Here is a 24,338-nt window from a genome sequence, read left to right as displayed (position 1 = left end):
GGAGGGTATTCTTAGTCTGATCCCAACAGGGATAACAAGGTCACCCACCCCCGCCCCTCTTTCCTTTTTAGCAGATAGCAGCACGTCAGTGTCAGAGCGCTTTGCTGTTGTGGGGATGATACCGCCTGTGTTTGTCTTTAGGCTTTAGCCTCCATCGCTTCTGTAACTCTCACTATCTCCACTGTTATTCTTTCATCTCCCGCCTTTTTTACACCCCAGCGAATGATCTGATTGGACAATCCCACCAGGCACTAGTGTGTGTGTGTGTGTGTGTGTGTGTGAAGGCATGTATTGTGCTGTGCAAGAAATTAGTCACTATATGAATTTGCCATTGTATAGGCCTAAACGTCATCGACCTGTGATATGATGATAATATGCAGTTTTATCAATAATACAATTTTGCACTATTGATAGACTCTGTGAATATAATTTAACCTGATCGAAACCTCTGCTTCATACGTGTGTGTGTGTGTGTGTGTGTGTGTGTGTGTGTGTTTGCCAGCAGGAGAGCAAATAGTTCCTGCGCTGCTGACCCGATATATTTGTTCCAGAGTTCGGATCTGGATCCGAACTCTGGATCCAAGGATCTGGATATGTTTTTAAACGTGTTACAAGTTTGGAAAATTCATAAAAAAACTTGGTGTGCCTTGATACCCTGAGAAAATAAACATATATGCTAAAAGTTAGAATTAGGTTTAACTGACTTTAGAATGTTTTCCATCACAAAGACATTATTTGCTTTATTTGTTTTTTTTCATGGCAATTCCAACTTTATCCTATTTCCCAAAAATCTTCATCTTTGTCAAGATAAAAATCGTTTGTGACCCCCGTGCTTGTGGACGAGTTCCTTCACTGGTTAATCCTGACCTATCAAAGGCTTTTCGAGCCAAAGCACTGAATTAAATGATCTCGACAACACATGACATTAATCTGCTTAACTCCTTCCACATTGGATTAACAGAGGGATTTGTCCCTCAGGACTTCCCATAGGCGCTCACAGACACCAAATCAATCAACTAAAGCCATGCCAGTGATAACTCAATGATGCGGCCTGATACTGAGAGGAAACATGCTGGTAAAATACAGTTTTGATTTTTAAAAAAAAAACAGTATGCAGATGACTCTTGAGTTTCTTCTCAAATCCGGCCTTGCGGCGCCTCTGGAAGGCCAGTAGACTTTGTGTAAATTGATTCAATTAGGCTTCCAGTCGGCCCCCTCAGCCCCCACCGCAGCCTCCAGTGTCTGTAAAGTCACAGTGAACCTCGGCGAACCTCAGTGAACTGGCTTGTGGGAAAAATCACACCTTCTGTGTCGCCAATGCTGCCATGCAAATGTGGAGCAATTCCAGTGCGGAAAAGCGGGGAGGGGAGAGAGAGAGAGGGGGGGGGGCGACGTCGCTTTCATCCATTTTATTGAGCCACAACCATCATCCTTAACCCCAGATAAACAAACAGAGCTACCTTCTTCATTTGCTTAGGGAGCAATTTAACCTCTGCCTTGACCCCCCCTGTGGAGGCCGTAGAATAGCAGGGGTGACCGGAGAACGCGACCCTGCCTCCCTAAGCAGTCTTGGAAAAGCCACAAGCCGACACAGAAGCCGCCCCCATCAAAAAGCACTTACAGCCTCCAGCCGCCTCGTACACGCCCGGAGACATTCAGGGAGATGAGGAGTTGTCCTGTTGACCCCCCGCGAGCTGGCGATGGTCAGATGATTATGGTCATCGGAACAGATCAGCGGCTCATCAGGTGGAAGTCGATATTTTTTTCGATACACTTGGAACCTCGTTTGCCCCTTCAAAGCAAAATGATGGATAGATCGCTCACTACACTGAGACTCTACTTCTCTTTCATTACACACGGCTATCACAGTAAAGTCCACCGACTGATGAACTGCTGTCAAAGGGAAATAACTTTTATTCACTTCAAACACGTTCCAATTAAGCATTTTAAATGTTTGCATCGATCCAATCTTACTTTTTTAGATCTGAAAATATGGCCAACTGAATCTGAGTAATTCGGTTTTTTACATTGGATATTAACGTTTCTGAACCCTGACAAATACTTTCATCATACAAAGGAGAATTCAAAACCACATAAGTGCAGACATTTTAGTTTATTAATTGTATTGCTTTACAACTACCATCAGAAACATTTAAGCAGTGTGAGTGATCATTTAAATATGTATGCAATATTGGCAACGCTTGCTGTATGAATGCATTGCTCAATTGTAAAATACATTTTTTTTAAATAAATCATCTGTACATACTTTAATTTGTGATATAGTATTTTTATATGATATCTGAGTTCCAGGACAGCACTTCTATTCTTTCCATTTAAAAAGCACCATCTTATCTATTTAGACTTTTCCGATGTATTAAACACATGAGTTTACATTCTACAGACAAATTACAGGTTGCGTCTTTAATTCTTTTCTTTTTTTTCCAAACAGTCTCTTTTTCCATCAGACATGTTATGCCGGCAGTGTGGGAAAACATTGACACAACAATCAGCCCATTGTGCAGCCGTGAGGCCAGCGGATCGTCACACTCTTCTTTAAAAACAATAACATTTCGCCTTCTGTCTTCTTCAGCAACTCAAAAACCCCGATTACATCTGAACACATCATACGCATTACAGGCTGCACTCAACACACATCGACTGTCATACTCGGGTGTTGTGACAGATGGAGAGAACCAAACAGCGATAAAGCTCATGATGGTCTTATGTGGTTCTTCTTTAGTTCACGACCCAGCTCACACATCAACTAATTACACGGAAATATACAAAATTACAAAAATCCACAAACTAATTTACACATTTTCCAAACTGGAAAACAAAGAAATACATTAAATATATATATATATTTTTAATTTGATGTAATTGCAACACTGTTTTAATATAAAAAAATTGGATTATATATATATATATATATATATATATATATATATATATATATATATATATATATATATATATATATATATATATGTGTGTGTATATATGTATGTGTATATATATGTATGTATATATGTATGTATATATTCATCTCATTTGATTTCATTTGCTTACATATATATATTTATTTCTCATTTTTGTATATATCTGTTATCCCTGTTCCTGTTATGATTTATTTGATTTGTGTGTTTAGCTTAGTTTGTTTATTTCATTGGATGTCTGTAGGTGTGGGATGCTGCTACTCTGACAAAAAAAATTCTCCTTGGAGATTAATAAAGTACTTTTCATTCATTCATTCATAAAAAAACACCTTGCATCTGACTCGTGACGAGTGGATTCGTACTGTACCGAGGCCAATAACCCACGTTTGTCTGAAGATATTCAGGCGCGCCAGCAGTAAGGTGGATGGATTCTCTATCAAAAATGACAGGCGGCCCATTAAATCCAGGCCCCCATTCAGCAGCGCTAACAAAAGCCACCAGTCCGGCCAGGCTGGATAATTGAAACGCAAACAACTGATCAAAGTGAAGCTCCAGCTCGACAGTTTCATTGTTTGTGTACGGGCCTTGTGCGGGACCTGTTGACTTTTCCAATTGGAGCTGTAAACTTTTGTTTGTCCATGCATTTCCAAGACTGATTGTCAGTCTGATCTGAACAATTACCAGCTAAATGTGTTTGCCAGTGCAGGCAGAGCCCCCCCTCTCTCTTTGCTGCCCTAAAAAGATCAAAAGGGAAGAACCCCTTCACCCTCCCCTCCCTTACACAGCCCCCCCCCCCCCGAAACACACCACCGCTGCCCCCAAACGTCCCCTCCACTCCCCGTAACCCTCCTCCCAACCTCTTCATTTCCTTTTAGCCATGACAGTTCAGCTGGAAAGCCAACCATAAATGATTTTTTTCGACGGCCCGGTGTTTGGGACATGGCCTTTTTGGAGAGAGCGCGGCTTCCACAACAAGGGGACATGTCTTTTAAAAAGAAGGGGAAAAAAGGAAGGAGGAAAGAAAGAAAAACGATCTGCATATTTCAATTATGTGCGGTCGTGCTCAGCTGATCAAAGAGCTTCGGGGATGCCACTCGTAACTGCAGGCTTGAGGACCCTCATGATGTGAATGAGCACAAATTGATGCTACTGATGCTAAACGGTTAAGCGCCTCACAAAATGTCATAAGGTCAATCAACTTTTGGTAGTCATTTGACCGTGACACAACCTTGGCAGTTTTAGTGGCTAAACAGCCCTCAGGGCTGTATTCCACTTTCATTGTATTGCTCAGTGTCTGTATAAATCACCATGTGAGGCGAGGAGGGGACGCTGCTGCACATTTGGGCCTGGAGAGACATTTTGACCAAACAAAAACTAACTGAAATGATTCACGGTATGATCATACACTGAAAAACACCACAATGTCATTTCTGGAAATCCTAATTATTGTTCATGTGCAAGAGGACATTGAGTGCAATTGAAAGCCCTGGGAAAAAAAAGTTGTTATTTTTATGTTGAAGGTGTTTTTATGATTCAATATATTTAGTTTTTCACACTTATTATTAAGAAATACTTTATAATAATGCTAATTTAATCTGTGTGGACTGAACCCTTTAAAACGGTTACTAGAATTTGAAATGATGAGTTCAATGAATGTCCGGCTGAGTGATTCAAGAGCTCATTCAATTATTTGCATGCGGGTTAAAACTCTCCTGGAAGCCTTTTTTTTATTACTTTGAAGAAAAGTTCAAAGTTATTCATCATAATTATAAAAATAGTTGTGAAAATGAAGCTATCAATGCCTACCTCTGGTTTTTTTTTTGCTCCTTTTCCCGTCATTCCAGTCATTCAACATGCAGACAATGCAATTCATAGATAACTCGGCTTAATCACTCAGCCTTAATTAAATGTGGCCACAGCTGTATTTTAATTTTGTTTTGCATACAAGCCTCATACTTCATTTAGAAAGTGGTCATAACATTAAATTAAATGTGTTGATTTTAATGCAATTATTTTGTTAAATGAATCTAAATCAATGCGTTAAATTTGACACTCTCCCCTTCTCAGCTTTGAATGAGCTGTCCCTGCGTCAATCACTTGTCGTTGGCTTTCTAGTTCGGCGCTTGGAGGGAGTGACGTTAGTAACTTCAAAGACCGCATGATGCACTGAAAATGTGGGCAGAATTGTCTGCAGAATTAATAGTTTGTTCGTTGAGTTTGGCAATCAGAAAACACTCATAAGCACCGGTGAATTTTTGGGTCAACCCAGGTTTAAATTCATCTGTGTTCTGACAGCGTTGTGTCACGCAGATGACATAAACAACCCGGTTCAAAGTATGACCTTATTAACAAAGTTGGAATAGAAATTAAGGAAGAATATACAATTGAAAATAAAGGAATTGAGCACAAAGTTACTAAACTGTCTCTTTGTTCAGTTTCAAACACACTGAATTAAATATGTTCTCCCACTAACAATGTCTCACTATCCCTTTTTGTTGAAAAAAATACTTTGTGTTATTGTTTATATGCGGGTTATTATACAATAGTTTATGGAACACCACACAACTCAGTGTGACCTAGATGTGTTGACTTGATAGTGTTTTAAAATGGGAGTGTCACAAAATAGTTGATTAAAAAGTTGAAAGTAAAAAACGGGACTCAGACAAAAGAGACCAGCATTCCTCTTCCCACAGAAGAGTTTCAGCTTCTTCAACTAAAGACAAATAAAAGAGTGACAGTGAGAGCTGAGGCGGGCAGTTCAACGCCAAAGAGAAGATATCAAATAGCAGACAGTTGGGTCAGTTTACAGCAAATGTACAGCAATGTATCTCTCAACGTAGCCAGCAGGTTTAACCGATTGTTCATAACATCTTAGCATCTCCAAGTTCTGGCAACGGTACATGATCTGTGTTTGTTGCTTATGATCGTTTGTTCTCGTGGTGAACGGCCGCATGGTGCGTCACTTTAATCCTAATAGATTCTGCCGTGGTCAGCACCGTCAACATGGTCGACACCCACCAACCGCAAGCAGCAGCTTCCGAACATCTATTGAGAATTCATCCGTTAATACAGTTGTGTTGCCGCCTCTTTACGTTCCCACACCTCTTGTGGCCGAAGAGACTTTCCAGACTCAGCGTCCATACTGATCCTCCCAAAGGGCCCAAACTGATTGTTCCCATGTCTGGGTAGGAGCAGTGTTGTCCCAGGGCTTGGCAACCAACTGACTTCTGCCACATTTTTCCCGACAGAGCAGAATTAGGACATTGCCAATTGAGGGTTTGCCGGTGGTTAAACAGGCATTGGGGTGGAGGAATTGGATGGAGAGGGAATAGCAGCCATTTTTGGTGTAGCCTGACCACCAGTACCTCAAGGACAGCCAAACAGTCAAACTCCTGGGACTCTCACCTGTCACCCTGCCCTCCGCTGAAGACTGCTGCGTGTCTTAAAACAGGGTTACGGTGGAGCACCATGGAGTCCATCATTGGAGGAGTTTATCGCTGGCTGTGCGGCGTCTGTCCAAAACAAGTTTGCTCAACAAACATGGTGGGCCTGCCCAGGCTCTAATCTGCCGCTGCCCTTCGTAACCAGCTGAAGTCCTGCTCCATCCCGCCTGCGCCGCAGGACTGCTGACCACCGTAGCACCTAATCCCCTCGCTACCACCCGAATCAAAAGGTCGCTTCCGGTTGAAAGTGGAGTCCAACATATTGGCCCTTCGACAGTTTTCAAGGTCATCAACCTTGTACACACCAAGTATCTCCTTGGGGTCTTCAAGGACTGCAATACCTGGTCGACCGGGAGGGATATGTCCCTCAGGTTACAGACAGAGAGGCTCTAAAGACGGAGCTATTTTTAGATGGGAGAGATTATTGCTCAGAGGAAAAGAGCCTGCAAGGGTAACATGGATATGGTAACTAAAGTTATATTTTACATGACCATCCCTGGGCGAAGGATTTTTAAAATCGGTTTAATATGATCGATGTGTCATCATTGTCCAGAACAGATTACTTTATGATACTCAGGAGATCTGGACCAAACTGTTTCTCATGCCAAGAGAAAAATGCTCTGTTGATATGGTGTCATGAGTTGTGCTTTGGTCAAATTACCTTTTTTTGTGCAAATTTTATTTTACAGGCCTGGAAGAAAAGGCAGAATATTTTGATATAGGCATAGAAAGTAACCTGCAATTTTGCATTGTAATGAAACTTATGTTATGTGCATGAAATAAAAAATAAATAAATAAAGGGACTTTTGTTTATTTAGCAACATGTTTTATTATTGTTTATGATTGTTGAAATGTAAGTTTCTCATTTTATTATTAAGGCCTATATCCATCCATCTTAGACAGAACACCTTGCAAACATGTTTCATTTAAAAAAGTTTAGTTAAAAGAATGGTAAAATCATACAATGTTCTTATTGTCAGCAAATCCCATTGAAAGACTAGTAGATATACATTCATTTGGCTCTGCACATGGGATTTAATGACAAGAGCAAAATATGAAATATCACCATCCACACCAATTCAAGAACGTGGAAGACGACTTATAAAACACTACATACAGGACCGTGTTGGTTCCACAGACCGCTGGTTGTGAAACTCAACAGCTCCATGGGAGGATCTGCTCTCGCACTCAGCTCTCTGTTCTCTCCGTGTTACAGTAAATGTGTTAAAAATTGTATTTCTGCCAGCTTCTGAAATTCAAGCCAGGCGGGTACCTCCGGTTCTGCGGAGTGAAGCCAATCTTCAGTGTCTTATAACGTGCATTCTCTCTCCTGACCAGCAAGGGGAGACTCCTCTGGTTGCAAAAAGATGGATTACTTACCTCAGTAAAAATTGTAAACATGAGTTTATGATCTTAATATCTAGTTTCCAGTCTTCTTCAAATCGGCATGATTGAAAAATTAAGATCCATTTGAGTCTAATAGATCATAAAGCAGTGTGCTTTAGGGCGGGCTGAGAGTGTATACAACCTCTCTATGTTGCCCCTTTGCATTCTAAATATGGTAACTTCTGTTCATTGGTTGCTATAAAAACAACATGGCGAGCGCCGTAATCCAAGATGGCCATGGAGAAAATTGCAAAACTCAAGGCTTCAAAACGTCCACAAACCAATATGTTCGACCCTCTGTGGTTGTTTGAACCGCTTGAACAGCTTTGCAACTCCCTGCCCGAGCACCTCAAATCTGTTGAATCCGTGCAGATTTGTAGCTTTTATTTTAAGTTTGAGTACCTTAATGTTTTACAGTGCTCTAATTTAAATTGTATTTATTCATCTCATTATTACATACTAACATATTGTTTCATTGTCAATGCTAAAAGTTAAAAGTAAGTGCTAAAGTTGTATATAACACAGGAACATACAATACTGAATGGTAGGTAAATAAAAAACACTTAATTAAAATAAACGGATTTATTTTAATAAACACACATGACTTCACTCCACGCCAGGAGGTACAACACGTAGACGTTGTCGTATTTTGACAAACGCAAGTTTGGACAGAGAACCCGTGACGTCATCACGTCCAGTAGTCGTCGTCATCAAAATACAGGAAGCTACTTCCTGTTTCCTCCGCCATGCTCACTATGATAGTCCCGCTGCTCTCTAAAAATAAGACATTTTGTTTCCTGCGGTCGAAACCCGCGTTTAAAAAGTAGCCCCGCGCGCTGGTGCGCGTGCGAGGCACGACCGAGACCCGACGGCAGCGCCGTCAGCTCAGCATGCTGCTGACGCAACTGCCGGAAGATGTTCTCTATCACGTCTTGTCTCATTTGGACTACAAATCCCTCAGTCGCCTCTCTCAAGTCTGTAAAAGCATTTACCACCTGGTGAACCGGGACGCCGTGTGGCGGAAGATTGCCAAAGAGTTTTTAAACACCGGAATCACTCGGAACGGCACGGACATGTGAGATAACAGTCGCACACTGATGACAAACCGGCTCTGTGTGTGTGTGTGTGTGTGTGTGTGTGTGTGTGTGTGTTTTGCCTAGCGTTAGCCTGGGCTGGTGCATTGGCACATTCTCAGTGTGTTTAGCAGGAAACTATGCAGCCAAATGCGTTTACACTATGACGTACACTGTGGCTATTCCACACTATGCTGTGGTGCAATGCTGCACAGCAGTCCTGTGTATCTCATTTAACTTTGATCATTACGTCATTCACGATTCCATTACCTAAAAAGGTATCCCATGACCATATAACCTCAGCTCAGTATTGAACCTCTCTTTGCAATATGTATCTTTGTGTTGACATGATGTAGCACATTTGTGAAGAAATATGCAAGATATGAGTGCACACCTGTAATAATAGGGATTAATTATTCACAACCCACCACCGTCTATATATAGCAAATCACCATGTTTTTTTTTTGTAATTGCACAAGAACAAATCTTTTTGTAACGTGATGACAATAGTCCATAAAAGGATGATCCTGAGTTATGACACAACTTGTTTTAAAAATAATGTTACTGTTTTAATTTAATTTATTTTAACATATTTTTATTCAATACTGTGAGCACCTCAATATACATTCCATTCATCTCCATTGTGTTGGAATTTAGGCATAAATCACATATTCAGACTGATATTAGGATGTTTTAAATCCCAAACTAGCCGATATTTCAAAATCCATAGCGTAATGTTAAACTGTCGCTGTTTATTGCAGATATCCTTCCATCCCATTGAAGGAGAGGGTGAAGGTAGCTCAAAACTGGTACCACGGGGTCTGCAAAAAGGCAATTCACCTCAAATGGAAAACAAAGTGAGTGTGTATTTTCCCTACAAAACTGTGATTTAACCTTTTTTTCCGAGCTTTTTTTAAAGCTATGCTAATTATGTCCTGTTTCTTGCTTCATAACTAACACATAGGCATGATATTGATATAAATCTTCTTATGTAACACTCGCAAAGAAAGCGCATCACTGTCCTCTCAAATCCTATATCTCGTCTTCAGACTGTTGCCGTGGTTGCAGCTGGATGGGAACGTCCTGTTTCTGTCTCAGGCTGCCGATATCGGAGCGTATCGTCTGAACACAGACTCCGGGAAGCTCCAACGTAACGCACTTGAAATCTACTCTGGTCACAAGGGCGATGTCTGCCGCTTCGTCCTGACGGACTCTCACCTGATCAGCGGCGGAAGGTGAACCTCGCGTTCTATTTGTTCTTCCCTTTTTGAGTGTGTAACACCGACATGGTGGTGTAAGAGCGTCAACTCATGCTGGAAGATGCAGCTCTCTTGTATTTTCTTCCTCAATGAAGGCTGACGTCCTCCTGATGGTTTGGCCGGCTGAAGTATCAGACTAGTCCTAAAAAAATAACTCCTCTTTTCTCAGTGATGGCAAGGTCGTGGTTCACAGCAGGAGGCGGGACATGACGATGGAGTTGTCGGGTCACAACCAGGAAGTCAACTGCCTGGACTCTAAAGGTGGACTCATCGTCAGCGGATCCAGAGATCAAACAACCCGGGTGAGAACGACCTTTTATTCTCACGATTTCTTCACTCGATGCACAGTTCCATGACGTGTAGAGTCCACATTTCTTTGGCAAAGAGGAAGACTGTAGGACGTAGACTTTATTGCGCCCAAACGAAGCTCTACAATTCTCCAGAATAAGACGATTTTGCTTCAGATTCAATCACCATGAGCTTAATAATAATTCAGCGGTAAAGACCCTTCGTCATGATTACGGGTTAGCTGGAGGCAAGAGGTGTAGGCTACGGTTATACATCAAGAATGTCATCTTGCTTTGTTTTTGGGTGACAGAATTTATATTTGAGTATGGCTGCAACCTTACTGCATACCTTTTGCGATGAGAAACTATGATTCTAGACTATGTCGCTAATAGTTTTTAGACTACGTTGCTAATAAGTTAACTAGCCCCCTGCTAACCGAAGCAGTAAGCTCAATGCTCAACTAAGTACAAGCATCCAAAGATTAATAATCACGTTGCTCTCTTCTTCAGGTGTATAAATGACTAGCGTTTTGTCGAGTATTCCTTACGGAGAGACTGGACACATTCAAAGAAACTCGTCAAGAACAAAAAAAACAACAGGACAATTCTAGCTCGCCAGTCTGGAAGATAATTATTCTGGCTCCACCTAAATTCGTCATCATGTTGATTAAGAGAAAAGGGGTCTATGTGTCATGTGCATAACATAGTATGGTCCTGTGATAAACTGGTTTTGGCTCCAGCGACCCTACAGCCCTGTACAGGATAGGTGGTTACAGATGATGGACGGACGGACATAGTTTTTGCTTCCATTATGTATTGTGCTGACTGGGGACTTTTGTTTCTTTAGATTTGGACTCTGAACTCCAGCTGCCCCAGAGACACCATTCCCATGTATGACAGAGTGTGGTCTGTTGCTATCAGTCCCACATTGAGGTAAGCATTTGCTCAGAATCACGCACACAAGTTTGGTTCATCAGTGATTGATGTTGTCTTTTTACGGCTATAAATGCCACACAGCCTGCACTGTACATTCATTTTAAATGATTGTGATACAAGAAAAGAAAAAGACAAAAACATATTTAATGAAATTTAAGTCAAGAGGTAAAAATGAAACACCAAAGTATGGTTTACATTTTGTACTACCGTGTCATTTGCAAGTGCCTACATCATTTCAAGTGTTGATTGTAAAAAAAAATAAAATGTTAATGCAAGATGGGGCACGGTGGATTTTCACTTGCTATTTTGGTCTCAAACGATTCTAAAAACCAAGAAATCGTGATGAAATGTTTATTGCTTTGCATTCCTCATGCTCTCATTTTGCCTCGTGATGTTTAAATCCAGCGCACCCCTTTGATGAGTTCATATTAATATCCGCTATGATTAGTCTGACTGGCCATTCTGGCTGCTAAGATACACAGTAACACATAGTAAAGAAAAAAAAGAAGTTTAAAAATATAATAATATTTATAATTTTTCTTGTTTTTTTTTTTTACGCTTATGTCTATAATGCATTATAAACATACTTACAATGCATTATAATACATTCATAGTAATTGTATACTTATAGGTATAAAAATGTAAATATTCATAGTATTTAAGAATATTCATCATCTTAGAAATATATATATGATAAAGCCACAATCAATGTAAACTGTACATGAACTTCTGTGAGGAGAAAAAGTACAATGGAAGAAGTAGAGTTAGTAATGTGCATTTATGGCACATGAATTCACCCAGAAGGAGAGAGAAAAGAGGAGCTCAGTGTATCCTGACATGTCCCCCAGCAGTTTTGGCCTATTGCAGCATATTTAGATGCTGGAGCAGAGCAACCCTGATCCAATATAGTACTATAAGCTCTCTAGTGGTAATATAGTACTATAAGCTCTCTAGTGGTAATATAGTACTATAAACTCTCTAGTGGTAATATGGGACTATAAGCTCTCTAGTGGTAATATGGGACTATAAGCTCTCTAGTGGTAATATGGGACTATAAGCTCTCTAGTGGAAATATGGGACTATAAGCTCTCTAGTGGAAATATGGTTCTATAAGCTCTCTAGTGGTAATATGGGACTATAAGTTCTCTAGTGGTAATATGGGACTATAAGTTCTCTAGTGGTAATATGGGACTATAAGCTCTCTAGTGGTAATATGGTACTTTAAGCTCTCTAGTGGTAATATAGTACTATAAGCTCTCTAGTGGTAATATAGTTATATAAACTCTCTAGTGGTAATATGGGACTATAAGCTCTCTAGTGGTAATATAGTTATATAAACTCTCTAGTGGTAATATAGTTATATAAACTCTCTAGTGGTAATATGGGACTATAAGCTCTCTACTGGGCTAATGTGGTTCTATTAAAGGCAGTCCTTGAGATTTGATTAACGTGGGAGTTAAAGGACAAATCCTGATCAAAGATATCTCTGATATTCTTCACGGTGGTGCTGGACGCCAGAGCAATGTCATCTAGAGAAACTAAATCATTAGATAATTGATTTGAGTAAAACAACTTCAGTTTTTAAAATACCCAACGACCTCTTGCAGTAGTCACATTATAGTGCAACATAACAGTGATTGTAATGATTATAACTTTTGGGATCATGATACATTTTGTGCTTAATCATACAGTGCTGAAAGCCAATTATAACACATTTAAAGCATATTTATAATGCTTTATAGATATGGACTGACATATTTTCTACCATTCAAGTACGCACTTCTTCACGTAATGTAATTGTTTTCTTGCTTGTTCAGCTTTTGCTGTCATATTGCATGCACACTGATTAACCATTTTGTGTTTTAAAAAAATAATTGTTTACCCTTGTTTGCACCGCTGCACTTCTCACCGCTGTTGTCCACGTTATAGAAATAGAGTACACGCTTAATAGAATATAGTAAAAGTTCCCATCGCGTGTCGGCACATAAGCAGCGTGAGGTTAAAACTATCCATAAAGCCACGGACTGAAATGGGCTTGAGAGAGCAGAACCAAGCTCTTTGTAGTGGTGCATTCGAGGAGCCCTTTGATTTCTCAGCCGCGTTTACACGCTTAATAACACACGGCATTGACAACACGCAGGCGGGCAGATGCAGAGCGCTGTAACAGTATCCTGACTTCCCCCACCTGCCGGTCCAGAGAAGAGAGGCAGGTGATCGTCCATCTGGCTGCAGAGTGGGAAACATCACAGGTCACCAAATGACCGGCTGCTCCACACACAGCCTCAGGAATCACTCAAAACAAAGCTCAGTGGTTAATGTCAATGTTCATGTTTGTTTTAGGTACTAAATTAGGAACTGGCTATGTGACAGTGTAATCCACGTCACGGACATTCTCCTGATTTGTGCCACATACCTGAAAGGGAAACTTAATACATTTGTACAAAGCTTATATGACGAAAGGGATTGTTTTGTTTTTATAGTGTGTACCGTATTTCACAATATAATAAATCAGAACATCTTATAACTGTTTGATTGGGTCGGATGCCCTACACGCACATCCATATAACCCAAACTCCACACTTGTACCTTCTTCCCTATATAAAGGATAGTACTTACTATATTAGCTCTGCATTGTAAAGTCATCCAATATGGACAGAAACTCTTCAGTACCAAGCTGTATGGGAGCAGGTTTAACCCAAACCCATTGTACCCACAGTCCAGCCATCGTGTGGTCCTCTAGCTGTATAACTAACAATAGAAGCTGATAAAATGTCCTAATTTTCAGTCCAAAAGTGAAACACGAGGGAATAGATCCAGTGTATGAGCACACATGCATGGTGGCCGCGGCGGTCTGATCCCGGCCTCGCAGCGTCTCTCAGATCTGAGAGGGGCAGGCAGATTATCCACATCATTAATTTCTCCAATTTGCTGGCTGAAATAGCAGGCCGTGCCTCAGCACTGCTGCCCCCTCATAATGCTTCCTACCTCTCACTGACCACCGACCTGGTTAATTGCAATTTCTTCTGGAACACAGGTGTCACTGATAAACCTGTTAAACTAACTTCTGCCACGGCACACCAAGAAAACCTGCTGGTTTTTACTCTAGCTGTTTAAACACAAGCAGAGCTGAGAGTCAAAAAGGATACGACGACACACAATCATGATGCATTATTTACACGGCTATTGTCTAACTGAAACCGGCGTCAAGCCGTGGACGGCCTTTTAAACATTCAGAGAATTTCTAACTATCGGTTTCCCCTTAGTACCATTACAGAGTGGCCCTGTAGAAGCTAGACATTCAAGGACTCTCATTTATTCAACATTATCATATTAAAAGTGTAGATGTGTACAAAAGCTGGGCCCCAGACCTGCAGGCGATGTTCCTTGCCACCAACAGCAGTGGGCTAGAGTTTTCCAAGCTAGCCTAGATATGGATTCAAAATCTGAGGAAAATAGATCATTTAAGTGCATTACCAGATTGGTGTGCTCTCACCACCAACATTGGTCGCTTACCTGCAAACGTGATCTCTGATCACATTGCATTCATTGGCTGAAAAGCCAGCAGGAGCTCCAACCAAATCTTCTTGGACGTTTCTTCAATGTCCTGCCTCCCATTCGCAATCGCGTCCTCACTGTATTGAACTTAATGGGCTGTGTTTCCTTGATTACGTGGCTCAAGTATGTTTCTTTTGTAGCTTCAGACTTTCTTCAAATTTGGCACGTCCACTTGGACTCAAGGATGACCAGATTATATTTGAATCGGTAATGGTTACGGTCACTGTGACCTCACATCCGCCACATCCTCGTGAACGTAATACCTCAGCAACGCTTTGAACAGATCTCTGAAAATCTGGCACAATCGTCCACTTGGACTCAAGGTTGAATTTATTTGAATTTTTTTTGTCAAAGGTCACTGCAACGAAACCTGTTTTTGGCTGTAACTCAAGAATTGCTCCGCTAATTTTGACAATTTCACACAAATGTATTAAAAGATGAAATGATCAAGCGACAACATTTTGGACAGACATGGATTTAAACTCCATGAGGCGTACAAGAGTGAGGCGGTGATTGTAAATGTATCTTCTTTCTGTCCAAAAATGCCTCTTTTGATAGTAAAGGTTGTTTTGATGATATTCAAGTGCTTCGATCATATTGCCTTGATGATATTTAAGTCCATATAGATGTTTTAGTATGATTGTGAGAAATGCTGGAATATTGTCTCTTAACAAAACTGAGGAATTGTGAAAATCTCTGTCTTCGGTGTCTTGTCTTTAAACTCATAATTAAGACCTGTGGAATCCATCTGGGATGCGACCTTTTTCTGGAAACCTAGTTTTTAAATACTTTCATGTGCACAGTTTGGGGCGTTTCTTCCTGTCAGCCTTCATTAAAGACAATGCGAGTACAAGACTTAAAATATTTTGGGAGGGTGGCTGAATTATTATTGTATCATGTAATGTTAGTTCATAATGATGTTTTTGAACATCTGCTGGATATGATGTGGACAGTTAAACCACGGTCTCCAGCCATTTCATTCCATTTCCATTCAACAGGCTGATTATCTTCCCAGGTGTACGACTCAAGGCAGGTGTCGTAATTCACTCTGTGTAACACTTTGTGGCATTTGTTCGTGCCATGTGCCACTTTGACAGAAGTGCTAGATTGTTAGTTTAAAGGTTTCGAGTGAATGAGGTAAATCACGGCTGCCTTCTTCCTTCCACGTTGAAAGCAGCTTGTGTTAAACCCTTTTTCCCAACAAAATGTGTCCGTTAGTGCAGGCTTTTTTAAATTCAGGAAAACCTACTGAAATAGCCGATAGACTTGCCAGTGGACTAGTCTGCCAATTTGTCCTTTTTTTGGTGGGTCTCAAAAAGTTTTAGTAAACAGTGAAGATGTCACAGTGTCGTGGTTACTTGGTTTTTTACACCTATATTATTCACTCTCTTTTTCAGTCTTATAAACAACGAAGGTGATTTGTTTTAACAAAGGAAAAGCTAACAAAGACAGTTTTGATGGGTTTTATTTCGTTTCTGTCAAGTTTGAAGTGTGTTTTTGATGACCAGCGAGGTTTAAATTGCTGTTGTCTGACAGGAGTCTGCTGGCTTTAAGGAGAGCATATTACTTGTATTTTTTGTTTGTTAATAAATTATAATTGTCCAAATTCCTGTTGATAATATCGTAGATTTCCTTCAACTCCCATCACGCCGGAAAATTGGCGCGTGCACCTGGGTTTCCATCACTGCCGAAAAGAAGATACCTGTTAATACTGACTGAGTCATTTGTCCCGGCAACGCATGCTGACTGTGACCTTTCCCACTAAAGACAAAAGCCAGATGTCAGCGAGTGGTTGTAGTGTTTTTGTCCAGTGGAAAAGAGGCTTTAGAAATGAAACTGTCCTTGCTTCACACTTCTTCTGTCCTTCAATCAGCAGGGAATGAATACAGAAACGACACTATTAACCAAGCAATTTATCACACAAATGTCAGACTAGGAGCCATAACAAGATCATAATGTTTCATTGTGAAATCTTCATTTGTAATGCCACATATTGTTTTATCCATCTCCAGCAGATTATTTGTTCTGGGCTTCAGACCGCCGTGTCTGCCTCTGTACTTTGTTATGTTTGTGCCGTGGTTCAGATGACGGTTGAGTTTGATAATGACTAAAAATAAATTGGCACTGTCACTAATATGATCTGTTCAGTGTGTGATACAGGCATCAACTGGTGCACGGAAAATGCGGTTAAATACATTTATTGCCAGCCACCTGGGGAAAAAATCCATTTGTTAAACTGATAATCTATAGACTTAACATGAATCCATCCACCACACACACACACACACACACACACACACACACACACACACACACACACACATGCTCATGCACACACATATCTCAGCCCACCTTTGTTTCCATCCCTGTATTTCTGTTGATCCACTGGATATCATCTCAAGGTCTCCGAGTGAGGATTATGTGACTGCGGTGAAATGTCAAGGCTAGTGCTGGACGGCCGCCCCCGTCAGCGCTGCCTCGGAAAAGATATCGATCCTATCTGTGGCTTTGGACCTTGGCTTTCTCTTTTCCCTCTGTTCGGATTGCTTTTCTCAATCATCTTTCTTTTTCCCCACCATATTGTGTACTCACACTCTACGCCCACTGATGGAGCTCATATTGGACAGGTTCAATGAACTATGACGAAGCACTACAGGAGGTTACAGGGGTGAAATAGGGTCATATTGTTTCTCACAATGTTATTGCTGTTTCCTTCAACACCTCCTCGTCACATACTGACGTTTGGTCAGGACTGTTGGCAACACTGGGTAGCCCAGCAAGTCCAACTCTTAACGTTGTGAATTCAAACAAAAACTTCGTTCGGTTTCGGAAAAACATCACGGTAGAGCTTAAAATATGTACGTAAACTAAACGTCCTAATTAAAAGATTAGTTCCTGGTCAAGAGAATGTTCCTGGTAGAAAGTGCTCCCCCCAATTCCTCTCATTTCTTTGGTCTTTATACTATGTTCACACTCCTGTAGCATTTTTTTTATGAAATCAAAAATCATTCTGAAAACTTATTTTAATTTACAAAAATGGAAATATATGATAGAATTACTTTGCAATGTCTTGTAGACATGTAGAAGACAAAAGAAGTACTCAACATGCTTTGTTTTGGGGACCAAGAAACACAATTGTTAATATAAATGCTGTTTTTCAGCTTTTTATAAAATAAGCAAACGGCGTTCCATCATTGAAATTGCAATAGTCGTCTTTTTGACCTCCACTGCATAGAGACTCAAGCCTTAATGTAAAGCAAGCTTTTATTTTAACCATGTCTTTTATTTCCGTTGCTCATAAATAATGCAAAGTGAAACCATCCTCCATGTTTAACCATTGTCTTGTTACATTAAATACGATGTGCGTTTTCCACAGCGCGAATTGACGCGACACCTCGGAGTAAAATCATTGAACCAAGTACATTTATTCTGCGAAGAAGGAACAGAGTCAGAAGGACAATTGCATATCTCAAATTATCAGCCCAATGCTATCATCTTAAATACACATGTTTATCAATACACAAAGGCACACGTGGCGTCTTTATGGCTTTATCATGAGGTCTTCCCAGTCATCTGACAATCAGGCCGGTCTTGGCCAAAATAAGGCAACAGGCGCCCATATGTTCTCACACACATCGACATATTGACACTTACTGTCTTATGACTTATCAGGAGGCTCACGATGTTGGTGTGTCGATATTAACGTGGGAGAAAAAAAAAGTCACTGGCCTTCTAATACTACTTATAATGAATGAGTTTAACAGTAGAAGAGTATTTAATCAAGAGTAAATGCAAGTTTTTCTTCAAAATCAGAAACGTTTTATTACCACATAAGTTAGTACAAACGAGGAATTTGTCCTTCCAACAGTGACCAAGTCACACCCTCCTCACTATACCTCTCGCTACTCTTTTTCACACAAGTACTATAATCATGCGCTTGTGATTCTAATCCTACTCGACTTTTCTACATCTTCAGTGGTATACTAAAGGTCTTTCGACATTACACACCGTCCTCCACAGCTGAGGCTGGTCAGACCTCAGCTTGTGTCCAGTTGACTAGCTAGCTACTTACCTCGTGTTTTTTCTCTTGAGCCAAAGCTATCGCCAGACTCTTTCTGCCACTTCTATGGTGTTGGCTGTTGTAGGCTCTCTGCAAGGACTGTAAAGCCCCTGCATCCAATTTCTACCCTTGCTTGCCCTCCTGCCAACTTGCCCACATTCACAAACCAGAGGTGAGCTTCCTCTCGAAGGCTTTGTCCAGGCGATCTTCCCAGGAATCTATTTCTTCCACTAAGAGGACGAGTCTCTTGCAGAGGCCAAGATCTGGTCTTCGCTGAGGGTCCTGGCTGCACCCAGCTCTTGGGAAGATGATGGCTTGTTTTGAGGGGCGGGACCTTAATTTCTCCACCTCTATTGTTGCCTTCCTTTTCCCCTTAACCCTCATCCTACATACGCTTTCAACAAAGAAAGACTAAGGACTGGGGTCTCCGAGAAAAAACTATCGTCAGAGACATCGCAAAATAACAACTTCTTCTTTTGAACAGCTTCCACTCCTTCCTGTGTCCTTCAAGTCCTTAACTTCATATTTCTTCTTTTTTTTTGCAGCTGTGGCTCATAGGTAGAGTGGTTGTCCTACAACTACAAGGTAGCTGGTTTGATTCCTGGTCTCTCCATAGTTTGCACATTGAAACCACATGATTTTGGGCCGAATGCCGTGCTGGTACAGCCATGCTTTAAGCCATTTAGCAATTCTTTCCAGTCCAATGCTCACAGGCAAATCAGTGCAGGTGGATTAGTGTTGATAAGGTGTCCCTCAGGGTACTCTCAAACATGATGATGGTAGAGATGGTTGAATAAAAGGAGAAAGTCTAAGCTGTGGAAGAGGACATTAAATGGGCTTTATCATGTCAGCCATGAGAGTGTAATTGCCATTATTTGGATATGGGCTGTAATTTGAGAATTATAGATTCTAGTAGTGATGACAGTGGTGACCCGTCTCTCTGTCCTCCCTGTGTCTCGCTCTGCTCTCTCTCTCTCCTGCTGTATCGCTGGTGTGTGCAGGTTCAGGCAGTAGGAAGTGGGGCAGGTGGTTAGCTAATAGTTGACTGAGGTGTTTCCTGCCGACCCTGCTGTCATCCAAACAAGACCCAACAGGTCCAAGTGGGCCGGGCAGCTGCAGATGTGTCGCGGCAGGTCAACTCTCACACCAAGTCACGGGCGATTAGGTTTCTTGGACGATGCTGGCTTTGGGCTGGGCCCTCGTCCAGCTCAAAGTTGTCTTCTGTGGACATGAGTTTTAGGTTGGTTTGGGATCTCTTTTTGGGTGTTTTCAGCCTGACAGTCTCCATTCATGGGACTGCTGCTAAATATAACCTTTTGCCTGATGAAGTACAAGTCCTGGGATCTATGAAAAGATCCCCAATGGTTGGGGATTGGGATGTATGGCTGTTTAAACCCTACTGCATGCATTTGTCTGCAGTGCAAAATATAGACTTTCACCTTCAGCTTCAGTAAGTTGGTCGTCATCATTTAGCTTCTAATTTTCTAAAGAAATACAAAGATGGAGCACAAACTCAATGGATTTCTGCTGCTGAACTGTACATTCTGGTTGAAGAGACACTTTTGAAAAAGAGTGTTTATCTGCCAAGAGGAAGGCTGGATGTGAGGAAGTATTAGTTCAATAAGCTTTTACAGTTTTCAGCTCCATTGAAAGATCAGTGATTGAAAGAGTTTGGAAAAATCCCTGTTAGTTTTTAGTAAAACATTTAAACTCCTGTGGTAAATAAGTGTCTTTGGCACCTAAAAATGTAACTTCTTAGTGCAATCCAATCCACATTGGACTCCAAAGGAGTTCCTTAGAGGAACACTAAAGTCTTGAAAGCTGTAGACACAAGGGGCCACATATAGTAAGTATTGGGATGAAGGCGTTTCCATGTCTGAACATTTTTTTAATTACAGTTAAGAAACTCTTGTACATTCTCATGATAAGACTTAGATGGTAACTCAAGAAGCATAGAGCCTGAAAGCCAACAGCAATATTGCTATGTGCAGATTTCCTGCCAGACTAGGCGAGTATGCTGATTTCGAGCTTGGTTAGGGTTTGGCGTTTTGGGAAAGGGGGTACGCTACACTGACCACTAGTGTAGAGAAGTTGGGAGGGGGGGAGCTGGGCAGAAGCCAGTGAAGGGAGAAGCTACCCTGAAGAGAGGTGAGAACAGGGAGGGGGGGGGGGGGGGTTACAATTGTTTTGTCGAGAATTCCTCAAGCACAACTACAAAGATGTCGCAGGGGCCAAAAGCGCTTTTGAAAGTCTCCAAAAGAAAATGATTGTTGGATAAACCGTCCCCGATTCGCCACTTTCTCACCACCGCCGGGGGAGGACGACCTTTGACCCCTGGTATCAAAGTACAGGGTGACGCCGCGGCAGCCACCCAGCCAGCCAGAGCCGGCCCTCTCTCCGACTGCGCCCCCACCGCCTCCGCCGCCGCCACCACCACCACCACCACCCGGCCTCACACACTCCAATTTCACCCCCACTGCTCTGCCCCACTCAACCGCAAGAAAAAGACCCGAAATTCATGTCTTTCTCTTTGGTCTCTCCCGAGCCGTCCCTGTGGCTCAGGAGTCAAGAATTCAATTAGTTAAAAAAAGAGAAGAAAAGAGCGAGGCTGCAACAATGCAGCGATAAGGGGGCAGAATGTGCGTTCCCACACGCTAAATACAGGGCGCTTTCCCTGGGGCCCACAGAGCCAGAGGACCCGCACCGCAGGAGGCGAGAATAATCACAGCTCCCTCTGAACCCCCTCATTACACACTCACACACGCACACGCACACCTTACATTCCTCACACACACAGATAACTTCATGCGGACACGTATTATAGGCAGACATTCCCTTCGAAGAGAGACACACCTTGCAGACTCCCCACACTTACTGCACACATAAACACACGCTGAGAGGAACTTCCAGCACGCAAATTCATGCTACACACACACACACCGCGGCACATAAAGACCTCTCATTACGTGCTGGCCTCATACAGGTGTTCTCAGGTCTCAGGTTTACCAGGGAAGAGTGTTTTCACGCCAGACACACTCTTGCCTCATGTAAGAAACACAAACAACGGTCCAAGTCTGCGACAAAACAGCTCATATACGTGCAGGATAATGAATGATAAAGATGTGCTTTTATCTCAAAGTGTACATGTATGGCAAATAAACAAGACAGATTTTTCAGCTAGTTATACTTCTGTAATGACCACGTGAAGCCTCCCTTTGGTTTCTGTTCATTTTAAGAACAAGTATGATTTTCCTAAAAACGCAATAGAAAAAGTAATTCATGTCATGATTTTTATGATCGATGCACCGGTATCGGATATCAGAATATCAGGCCAATACTGACGCAAAGAGCTAAAGGTCCTGGTGACAATGAGGCCAATCTATTTAAAAAAATGTTTTTTTTTGTGCCATTTAAAAAAAAAAAAAAAAAAATTGCAAACACTTCAATTGCAAAGCAATGTTTAAGTCAAGCCTGTTGCATCACACACACAAGAGATTGACCGCAGTCACTGGAGGCATGCAGCTTATTGATCAAACACGGTGATCGGCTGTGATCTCGCATCGGCTGATACCTAAAGGTGTAAAGACTAAAAACAAATTGGATCGGTTTATCCCGACTTATGACTCACTGAAAGTGTGCGACGCTACACTCTGACTCACGAGAGTGAATCTGGGGTTGGCTTTCTTTCACCCCTATGCAGCCAAGGTGATGTCGCACCGGCAGACGCGATACCCCCCCCCCCCTCCTCTCCTTCACCTCCCTTTCCTGCTTTTCTGGCGGCGGGTTCTCTCACATCGCACATCTTTGAAGAGATTCTGGTGGCAGATGTGAGGCGCATTGCTTTACCCCAGAAGACATGAGTATAAAACTATCCAGAAGTAAATATTTTCCTTGAGAAGCTTGACCGGGGAGGAGGGGTTTAAACAAAATGTAACTCATAAATTCTAATCATTGTGCCTGTAAGGTTAGTTAAGTTACACTTCTTATATTGTCCAGTATTGCATATTTAATACATGTGATAGGACTTTGGTAGACATGACGGTAAGTATATACTTTTGATGAGGGCTTTTTGGGGATGTTTTGTCCCCAGGACTGGGTGAAATAGTTCAAAACAATATCCATATTAGGGCAGAGAACAATTTTGATGATCAGTTAATCATTTTAGTCATTCACAACATTTTATCACTGAATGAAAAATTGTGGAGAGATGTTAGAAAAAAACTTTTAAAGTGATGCCATTAACAAACATATTAAATTAAAACAAACACTAACTACAGCCCGAATCACAATATTAAGAAGAATATTCCTCAAAAGTAATAAACATATACTAAATGGGGTCAAAGTATGCAAAATCATGTAAAATAACCAAATTATGATTATCAATGCAACAAACTGCTCTGCAGTGTTGCAAGTGTTTATTACTAGTGAGCATAGTAAAGGCAGCTGTAATAACAGATAACTAATGTAATAAAGTCATGCAGATGTCTTTTTTAGAAGCAGTCGTAATTGTTAACTATATAAGATAATGTGTCATAAACACATTGCTTTATTATAGGTGACTTATAGGAATGGTTGTGTTATTATTTAATAATTTAAGCAGTTGATTTGACCTCGTAGTGGAGAATGTTTGGTGTCATCACTTAATAAATAACTTAAATCATTATTGATTTAAGTTATTTAGTTTGAGTTAAAGCAGGTCAGATGATCTTTTCTCTGGAATTTATTCATAGTTATTTCCCATATTTAGCCCCTTTTTACCTTTTTGAATTATTCAGAGAAATCGCTGTTCCCAAAGTGTGTGTGTGTGTGTGTGTGTGTGTGTGTGTGTGTGTGGTGATCCGGGCAGCGTGGGAGTGTGCGCTGTGTACCGGCGGCGTGTTATTCATACAGCACATTATCCTAATGAGCGTCACTCCCACCACATTTCGAGCAGGAGAAAGCTCTGTGATCACTGAAGCTTCGCTTCTAGTGGATCCCAATATAAAAGTTGTCGGTCGCGCTTCTCGCTGACCCCGGCCATACAAGCACTTGTCACAGAGACCTCCTTTCACTGACTCCAAACCAAAATGTCACAGAGTGATTGTGACTTCCACTCGCTGCGGTTTTCTCATTTGTTTCTCCACAAATCCTTCCAACGCGTCCATTCATGGAGTTGCTCGTTCAAAAGAAGTCCAAAGAGTTTTGCTGCGCTCCTCATAGATGTAGCTCAGTGCAGCGAAGTGTGTTTCCTTCTGATGAAGGCCTTTGCTCATTTCTAAGTATCCATTGATTAGTGAACATTAATCCATCAATCAATCAAAGTGTCCACGAATACATTATATAGTTAAGATGTGTCGTGTATTTATTTATCATTGAGTTAATTAATTATTTTATCAGCTTACACTCGAGTCATATATATATATA

At 41.3% G+C, this 24,338-nt stretch overlaps 1 protein-coding gene across 1 annotated transcript in view; it reads left to right on the top strand.

Annotated features, from left to right (window-relative positions):
- Nucleotides 1-8,511: 8,511 nt before the first annotated feature.
- fbxw4 (F-box and WD repeat domain containing 4) overlaps nt 8,512-24,338 on the top strand; it is a 38,369-nt gene continuing 22,542 nt past the window's right edge. Inside the window, exons 1-5 of the mRNA XM_068568230.1 lie at nt 8,512-8,840; nt 9,600-9,695; nt 9,888-10,073; nt 10,267-10,399; nt 11,232-11,317. Of these exons, the coding sequence (XP_068424331.1) occupies nt 8,656-8,840; nt 9,600-9,695; nt 9,888-10,073; nt 10,267-10,399; nt 11,232-11,317 (686 nt within the window). The 5' untranslated portion in view covers nt 8,512-8,655. The remainder of the gene's footprint in view (nt 8,841-9,599; nt 9,696-9,887; nt 10,074-10,266; nt 10,400-11,231; nt 11,318-24,338) is intronic.

This window comes from Clinocottus analis, unplaced genomic scaffold, assembly GCF_023055335.1.
Source record: "Clinocottus analis isolate CAN_PGR_092001 unplaced genomic scaffold, fCliAna1.0.p SCAF_8, whole genome shotgun sequence".
Lineage (NCBI taxonomy): Eukaryota > Metazoa > Chordata > Actinopteri > Perciformes > Cottidae > Clinocottus > Clinocottus analis.
The sequence above is the reverse complement of the archived record's forward strand: the minus strand, read 5'-3'. Positions and strand labels throughout refer to the sequence as shown.